The sequence below is a fragment of the Pan troglodytes genome, chromosome 1, assembly GCF_028858775.2.
Source record: "Pan troglodytes isolate AG18354 chromosome 1, NHGRI_mPanTro3-v2.0_pri, whole genome shotgun sequence".
Lineage (NCBI taxonomy): Eukaryota > Metazoa > Chordata > Mammalia > Primates > Hominidae > Pan > Pan troglodytes.
The window spans coordinates 218,874,864-218,884,452 of NC_072398.2; the positions used below are offsets into that span (position 1 = coordinate 218,874,864).

At 45.8% G+C, this 9,589-nt stretch overlaps 1 protein-coding gene across 1 annotated transcript; it reads left to right on the top strand.

The window, feature by feature from the left end:
- On the top strand, positions 1–2,841 carry LOC129143162 (PRAME family member 17-like). The gene is given in 3 exon segments (XM_054678019.1): positions 1–287; positions 684–1,259; positions 2,283–2,841. Coding segments are annotated over 3 exon segments (1,422 nt in total).
- Positions 2,842–9,589: the final 6,748 nt, after the last annotated feature.

Below are 9,589 nucleotides of genomic sequence, written 5' to 3' on the forward strand. Positions count from 1 at the left end.
ATGAGCCTCCAGTCCCCATCCAGACTCCTGGAGCTGGCAGGGCAGAGCCTGCTGAGGAATCAGTTCTTGACCATCTTCACCCTGCACGAGCTGCCCAGGGAGGTCTTCCCTCTGATGTTCATGGAGGCCATCAGCAGGAGACGCTATGAGGCCCTGAAGCTGATGGTGCAGGCCTGGTCCTTCCTCTACCTCCCTCTGGGATCCCTGATGAAGACACCTCATCTGGAGACCTTGCAAGCTGTGCTGAAGGGACTTGATACACTGCTGGCCCAGAAGGTTTGCCTCAGGTGAAGTGACTCAGGTGGCCTGGTGGGAAGGGTCCAGGCATCCAGGGAAGGGACAGCTGGCTCAGGAGGAGTGGTGGGGTTGGGGAGCTAGGGTGGCTCAGAGGCTTCTGATGGTGCCCATGAGAGGCCTTGGCCTTTGCCCAGATCCTCTGGGAAAGGACTGCTCACCATACAGGGTCCACTGAGGAAACAGGAACCTGCTTTCTCCCAGTGGAACGTAAAGGTTCTAGAAGTGAGAACCAGGCAGAACCCAAGGGGGAGCGGGATGGAGAAGAGACAGAAGGAGGAGCACTGAGGACAGGAGCAGCTGATTGATGTCCTGGATGTGGAGTGAAAGTTCAGGTCAGGGGTGGATCCTTGCCTACATTCCGAGCTTTTCCCCTATGTTACTCACAGGAGGTGGAAACTTCAAGTGCTGGATTTGTGGGATGTTGATGGGAATTTCTGGACCATATGGTCTGGAGCCAGGGTCCTCTCCTGCTCCCCAGAGGCCATGAGTAAAAGGCAGACAGTGGAGGACTGTCCAAGGATGGGAGAGTGCCAGCCCTTGAAGGTGTTCATAGACCTCTGCCTAAAGAAAAGTACACTGGATGAATGCCTGAGCTACCTCTGTGGGTGGATCCACTACAGAAGAGGCCTAGTGCACCTGTGCTGTAATAAGGTGCAGAATTACTCAATGCCAACTTCAAGTTTCAGAAATTTATTGAAAAGGGTGTACCCAGACAGTATCCAGGAGTTGGAAGTTAGGAGAAAGTGCTCTCTGAATAAAACAGGAAAGTTTGCCCCTTACCTGGGCCAGATGAGCAATCTTCGCAAACTCTTTTTAGCCTTCGGTTATGACGATGAATTATATGTAAGCGGCCAACAGCAGTTAGTTCCTGACTTGGACTGTCCATTCCTCTGCCTGTCCTACCCTCAGATGCTTTATATAAGAAAGGTCAATAATATCAAAGACCTGGAGCACCTGCTCAGGTAAGAAAGGATGGTGAGCTTTCTCTGCAGACCACACCACAGACTTTTGTTCTTTTTCACAGTAAACGCTAGTGGGCATCTACTGTGTGCCAGCCACTGGTGATGTCACAGGGAATGGGACGCTAGAATGTCAACTCATTATGCTGTTCAGTGCTCTATATCCTGAAGTGGGTATCACAAGCCCGCTCAAATAAGGGCAGAGGGATGGCCCGGGGCAGATGCTACAGAGAGAGACAGGCAGGGAGCTAGTTAGTCAGGGGTTCAGATCTAGGGAGGGTGCATTTGTGAATTCCTTTTTAGGAAGTGCGTTTGAAGTTAATATGATGAAACTTACTCTTCATATAGAGGAGAGTATGAAAGAAGGGAAAGTGCATCAAACCTGCGTGTTTCACAGCAGAAGCTCCATCCTCACAGCTTAGTAAACACCAATGATCCTGTCTCTAATTCTCTGTCTGTAAAAGGTTCTTTTGAAGCCCAGGAAAAGTAGTTGACATGAGAAAAGCATGCCTCTTGGGCAGAGGTGAGGGAGTAGGCCGGAGAGTGGTATAAAGTGATAGGTGGTTTGCAGATGCGGGCACGTCAGGGAACCTTTGCAGGCAGGTGGCCCTAGCTGATGTCCCTAGACCTTGCTCAGTTGAGTTCTTTGTGCACATCTCCCACTGGGCTCCTCTGGCCCAGAGATGAGGCTGTCTGCTGAAAGATGCAGTAAAGAGGCCTTAAAGATTTTGTGGCCTTGAACCAATCACACAAGCAAGGCTGAAAGGACTGAGCCTAAAATGGAGCTGCCCCTGAATGATCTGAGTCTTCATCAGGCAGCACCTTGCACACAGACCATCATCTGATGATGGGAACAAACTTGTGTTTGGGTGAAACAGGCTTCCCCGTTGCAGTTACTATAACACCTGTGTGGTAGTAAGGTGCAGAATTACTCAATGCCCACTTCAAGTTTACCATTGAGATTATTTCCCACCCCTCTCCTCTAACTGGCACCATTGCCCATAACTAATTTCTTGCTCTCCCCAGGTGCCTCAAGAACCTCTTGGGGGCCTTTATATTCTGTCATGCTTACCTAGCTGATCGGGACATGGAGTGTCTGTCTTAGTAACCAAGCCTCAGTCAGCTAAAGGAGCTGCATCTGATTCATATCCTAAAGTGGACCACCAATCTTGAGCCCCTTGGAGCTCTGCTAGAGAAAGTTGCTGCTACTCTCGAGACCCTCACGTTAAAGGACTGTCAGATCCAGGACTCCCAACTCGGGCTCCTCCTGCCTGCCCTGACGCACTGCTCCCAGCTCACCACCTTCTACTTTCATGGAAATGAGACCTCCATGAATGCTCCGAAAGACCTGCTGCATCACACAGGCGGGCTGAGCAAGTTAGGCCTGGAGTTGTATCCTTCCCGTCTGGAGAGTCTTGACAACAGGGGTCATGCCAAGTGGGAGATCCTTGCCCCAATTCGGGCTGAGCTGATGTGTACACTCAGCGAAGTCAGGCAGCCCAAGAGGATCTTTTTTGGTCCCGTCCCCTGCCCTTCCTGTGGCTCATGGCCATCTGAGAAAGTGGACCTCCATCTTTGCTCTTAGGGAAGGCCTGGTTAGTGGGATGGATACGCTTTCTTCTGGACCCTTGGGCACTAAAATCTAGGACACAGGTGCTTTATTTTTTTTGATGGAGTCTCGCTCTGTCCCTCAGGCTGAAGTGCAGTGGCACAATCTCAGCTCACTGCAACTTCCACCTCCCAGGTTCAAGTGATTCTCCTGCCTCAGCCTCCCTAGTAGCTGGTGTTACTGGCATGCACCACCACACCCAGCTAATTTTGTTTTGTTTTTCTTTTTTTTTTTTGAGACAGAGTCTCGCTCTGTCACCCAGGCTGGAGTGCACTGGCATGATTTCGGCTCACTGCAACCTCCGCCTCCAGGGTTCACGCCATTCTCCTGCGTCAGCCTCCAGAGTAGCTGGGACTACAGGTGCCCACCACCACACTCAGCTAATTTTCGGTATTTTTAGTAGAGTCAGGGTTTCACCAAGTTAGCCAGGATGGTCTCGATCTCCTGACCTCGTGATCCACCCGCCTTGGCCTCCCAAAGTGTAATTTTTGTATTTTTAGTAGAGACAGGGTTTCACGATGTTGGAGGAGGCTGGCCTCAAACTCCTGACCTCAAGTGATCTGACTACCTTGGCCTTCCACAGTGCTGGGTTTACAGGCATGAGCAGCCGGGCCCGGTCAGGTGCATCTTAAAGGAAGCACACAGCCATGTGTTTCAGGCACATGCTGACTGTGAGTGGAAAAACAAAGGTGACTCAGCTGGGGGCAGGACTGGGTGAAAATGCTGACTTGGCATCAATAAAGCCTTCAGGGACCTGTTTCCTAGACTCAGAAATGGAACCTGAAGTTCTAGAATGATGCAGGAGTTACCCTCGCAAGGATGGTTATTTAAAAATGTCAAAAATAAATGGAACCTGAATGGAAACTTTCTGGTGTCTTCCACGATTGATCAACCAGTTTTAGCCATTTATATATCAGAAATCTCTAGTTACTGATGAGAGGTACTACGTCATCTGTGATTGAGGTTCAGCTGCAGCAAATCAAGGCATCAAAACTGAAATGTGATCATTTTGATTAATTCTCACTCATTTTTTGCTTTCTTTCAGTCATCTGTTTCTTCCTTAATTTCTCCCATGCCTGTTCACTGGGTTCATTCACAAAGGATGCACACTTGGGGCCTGGAACATTCTGTGTGGGCAGTGATGATGAGCCACTGAAACCTACCCTCTTCTCAGGGGCCCTCACTGCTCCCCAGATACTGAGACCCTGCTCATTCCTAATGGACAGATCCAGAGGAATCCGTTCCTGATCTTTGGCCATGCCAGGAAATGGCTTCATTGGACCAGGAGTGAATTCACATGAAATTCGCTGAAAGCTTCACATGAAGCTCAGAAAATTCCTGTGTTCAAAGCAGTCCAAATGACATTTGGACCATTTTTAGGAAAGTATGGCTTTTTATTAAGTGACAACATGGGGATGAGATTTGCTTTCTCTGTTAAGGTGATGCGTAAAGCTTTCTTTGGAGGGAGAGAAAACCCTAGAGTTTCCTGACCTTCCTTAACCTGAACTGCTTGGTTCCCTAGAAGCAGAAATTGATCATATTAGAACCCAAACTCATACCAACCTTGACCTTCATGAAGTACTCAAGTGTTTCTGCTCTTCTTCCTCATGTGATGTAGAAAGTATTAAAAGTGATGAGTGTAGGCTGGGCACGGTGGTTCACACCTGTAATCTCAGCACTTTCAGAGGCGGAGGTGGGTACATCACCTGTGGTCAGGAGTTCCAGACCAGCCTGGGCAACATGGTGAAACTCTCTCTCTACTAAAAATACAAAAACTAGCTGTGTGTGGTGGCCTGTGCCTGTAATTCCAGCTAACTGGGAGACTGAGGCAGGAGAATCACTTGAACCGGGAGGCAGAGGTTGCAGTGAGCTGAGATCGCACCATTGCACTCCAGCCTGGAAAACAAGAATGAAACTCCATCTCAAAAAAAAAATTAATAAATAAATACATTATAAATAAATAAATTAATGCTTTAAAGAAAAAAGAAATAAACTTTGCCTACAAGTTTCATATGCAATTGAATACCTCTTAAATTTTCTTGTGAACCGACAGGGCATGGTGGCTGAGGCCTGTAATCCCAGCACTTTGGGAGGCCGAGGCAGGCAGACCACGAAGTCAGGAGATTGAGACCATCCTAGTTAACATGGTGAAACCCCGTCTTTACTAAAAATACAAAAAATTAGCCAGGTGTAGTGGCATGCACCTGTAGTCCCGGCTATTTAGGAGGCTAAGGCAGGAAAATTGCTTGAACCCGGGAGGCAGAGGTTGAAATGAGCTGAGATTGTGCCACTGCATTCCAGCCTGGTGACACAGCGAGACTCCATCTCAAAAAATAAACGAATAAAATAAATAAATAAATAAATAAATAAAAATACTGTCACAGGAACCAACATTGCTCAACTTGTACACTAATGTCTTACAAAATCCTTTCCTTGTCACCTTCAAATCTCCATTTCAAATGCTACACTCTGCATAACTCTACCACTTTGTTGCCATTTTCTGATGATGGAGAAGACCATACATGTGTGTGTGGCATCAGAACTATTGACTCCTCCTATTGATGTTTAAGATATTCCATTACACAAACCTGGGTTCATACTTTTTTGTTGATAGATCTTACGCCAAAAATGCGGCGAAAAATGTCAAGCAGGAAATGCTATCACTTCTGAAGATGAATTCATAGAGATGGAAATTCTTTCAGAATTTATTTTTCCAGCTTTTTCCTTTGTTTGTTTGTTCATTTGTGTTTGTTTCCTTGTTTGTTTGTTTGTTTGTTTTGAGACGGAGTCTCGCTCTATCACCAAGTTGGAGTGCAGTGGTGAAATCTTGGCTGACTGCAACCTCCTCCTCCTGAGTTCAAGCGACTCTCCTGCCTCAGCCTCTCGAGTAGCTAGGACTATGGGTGGGCGCCACCTTGCTCAGCTAATTTTGTATTTTTAGCAGAGACAGGGTTTCACCATGTTGCTTAGGATGGTCTCAATTTTTTGGCATCGTGATCTACCTGCCTTGGCCTGAAGTGCTGGGATAACAGGTGTGAGCCACCACCGTGCCCGGCCTTTTTTTTTTTTTTTCTTTTGAGATGGAGTCTCACTCTATTGCCCAGGCTGGGAATGGGACTCCTCCTATCAATTATTTTTTTAAATTTTCTTTGGTTTTATTGACCTGACAAGGCTCAAATAGAGTTGAGTTTTTGTTTTCGTTTTTTCCATTGGAAGGGACAATACAGAGGTTACAATCATTGGCTTTAGATGACAAGATAAAAGAATAAAACATATTACTTGCAAGACAACCAGCAAAACTTCATGATCAGCATCAAATCAGTGCCTTCTCACTGTCAGTGGGTGGAAGCCTTCATCAATACTTGCAGAGTTTGAGGCACTCATGAACTCACCATAAGACTCTTTACTCAGGGACAGGATGTAAGCCAAGCAAAAGATCTTCCACAGGTGGTGAATTTGGAAGCCTGCCCAATGTGTCCTGCAAGTTTTCACTGGCAATATGCAGGTGCAGATATGACAAAGAATAACCATGACCTTTACATCACCCCCAGCTGTTGAGGAATGGGATCCTTTTGACCCTTTCTGTCCATAGAACCAGGTTACTCATCTTGTGTGGCAACAACATATGTGGTCTACTTAACAGAGAAGAAGACTCTGTAAAAAAAAAAAAAAGTTTATTATGAAGTAAGAGAAGAAATGGGAATAGATGTGAGATTATTTGGGGAGATAAAGGAAGTTGAAGGTTTTGAAAGGAAAAATAAGGAGGATTATACAAATTGTTTTGAAAGACTCATACTTGGTCATAAGGATTAAAACCAAAAGGGCATCAGTGCAATGTTAGATAGATTCCTCTTACACCCATTCAATAACCCCCAACATGTTAGCAAGCCTTGGTTCACTCCCAGGTTCCCAATAAAAAGCCAGCTCAACCCTGACCAGCTCCACCCTCACTTCCATTTGTAATTTTCACATGACTTTATTACAGAACCATCAGGTTCCTATGCCTGCTGCACAGTAGCTTAGCAATATTCTGAGACAGCAGGGTTTGCAGCAGAGAGTTTAATGATCACAAGGTGGCTGAATGAGAAGCTAGGAGGAGATCCTCAAATTCATCTCCCCAAGGAGTACTGAGGGTTTCCAGTGGATGCTGGATAGCAAGGGGCCGGAAAGTTGGGGTAGCGGTAAGAGGGAAGAAGTCAACAGGATGTAGAAACTGCATTCTTTGGTGAGTTGGTGCATTGCAGGGCCCTTCAGATCAGCTGGCATCAGTAGTTTCACTGACATGCAGAACCTGAAAGAATATCTCAGATGAAAAAGTTAATGTTTTACAATGCTTAAATCATCTGCAGGGAAGTTAAGGGGAACTGTAATCTAAGGTCTATATGATTTTGGAACAGTAGGTTGCCAGCAACCTTGAGGAACCAGGTCAGAGAGCAAGAAGACCTCCTGATGAATGCTGAATGTGTTGCAAGCTTGGTTTATTTTTGTTTCTCTCTCTCCCTTCTTCACTGATTAAATTTATAAAGTTTATCGATGTGGTTTCAATTTCTTCCAAAGAAGCCTTAACCTAAGCCCTGAGACCACTCACGCCCTCAGTGGCACCTCTCCTCCACCAGAACGAGCATGTAATCTGCTACCTTAGGTTATACAAAATCCCGAAGACCATTCAATACATTGAGATTTTTATTCTGATTTCCTAGGGACGACTCCTCTGTTTTTATAAAGCTTTTTAAAGTATAAAGCATTTTTATATTTTGATGTGGCCAAGGATCTCCTAACAACACTACTTTCAGATTTTATTTTTCTGTCTAATGTCGTAAACAGATCAAATCCTTCCCTGCCTCACACTCAAGACTATGAAGTTCACATATTAGTAAAATACCATCAGTGTTTGTGGAGTTCATGAATGAATGATTTTTTTATTTTTTGACAGAATGTCCCTCTGTCACCCAGACTGGAGTGCAGTGGCACAATTCTGGCTCACTGCAACCATTGCCTCCTGGGTTCAAGCAATTCTCCTGCCTCAGCCTCCCAAGTAGCTGGGTTTCAGGCACCTGACATCATGCCCAGCTAATTTTTGTATTTTTGTAGAGACGGGGTTTCACCTTTTTGACCTGGCTGGTCTTGAACCCCTGACATCAGGTGATCTACTCACCTTGTCCTTCCAAAGTGCTGGAATTACAGCTATGAGCCACCTCACCCACCCTTGAATGAATGTATTCTTGACTTCTACCCTATCCCTAACACTGTCAATTTCTTGCTTCACAGACTGAATATAGATATGTGATATGAATGGATATCTGACTCAATCCATTAATCTGGGGAAAGCCAAAAACCCAATCAGGATTAACTGGGTGGAGCTTCACAAATGCAATCAGATATCACTTTTTGATTGGAAGCTAGCAGCAGATACGTGGAGGTGCGTGGGTGGGAGTTGTGATTAGAAAGGTCAATAAAAGCTTCTAAAGACCCACAGGAGAGACCCAAAGTCTTCAAGCCTGGAGTTCCTGCTTGGTTCTTCCTGAGGTCTGAGCACCTTCTAGACTACATCCAGATCTGGTAAGTCACTAATTTCTGTAAGGACACTCCCATCTGACCTACAGTCAGCTGGTCTGGGATGTTGACACTGCAGCCTACGATGGCACAGAAGTGTATCCTGTCTTTTTCTTTTTTTATATATGAACAGTTTAAAGCTTGAATGTTTTCCTCTAAATGCAGTTCTGTCTTTATTTCAAAAAAGTTGATTGTGCTTTGGTTGATGTCATTTCAAAATTCTTGAAGGGAGCAATGACTCATGCCTTTAACCCCAACACTTTGGGAGGCCAAAGTGGGAAGATCATTTCAGCCCAGGGGTTTGAGACCAACCTGGGCAACATGACAAAAACCCTCCTCTACACAACTTTCTTTTTTTTGAGGGTGGGGATGGAGTCTCACTGTGTTGCCCAGACTGGAGTGCAGTGGCACGATCCCAACTCACTGCAACCTTTAACTTCAGGGTTCAAGCAATTCTCATGCCTCAGTCTCCATCCTCAGAAGCTGGTGTCACAGACATCTGAAACCATGCCTGGCTAATTTTTGTATTTTTAGTAGAGGTGGGGTTTCACCACGCTGGCCAGGTTGGTCTCGAACACCTGACCTCAAGTGATCCACCTGCCTGGCCTCCCAAACTGCTGGGATTACAGCTGTGAGTCACTGGTGCTTGGCCTCTATTTTTTTTTTTTTTTAATTAGCCAAGCATGGTGACATGCATCTGTAGTCCCAGCTATTTGGGTGGCTGGTGTGGGAGAATCACTTGAGCCCAGAAGATTGAGGCTGCAGTGAGCCATGCTCACACCACTGCTGTACTCTAGCCTGGGCAAAAGAGAGAGACTCTGTCCAAAAAACAAAAACAATATCTTAACCAAAAAGGATCTATGACCTTAATTTTAAACCAATCACGTCCTCACTGTAATTTCTCCACTCGAATGGAGACATGGGTGTGGGGGTGCATGCCTGTAATCCCAGCTACGTGGAAGCCTGAAGCATGAGAATTGCTTGAATCTCAGAGGTGGAGGTTACAGGGAGCTGAGATGGCACCGCTGCACTCCAGCCTGGGCGGCAAAGTGAGACTCACCTTCACCCACTCCAAAAAAAATTAGATTATACCACCCAGTTGATCATTGGATACATGAAGATTTGTATTGTGTGTTCTGGGGGCTGTCAACTCCGTCTTTGAAAACTGTTT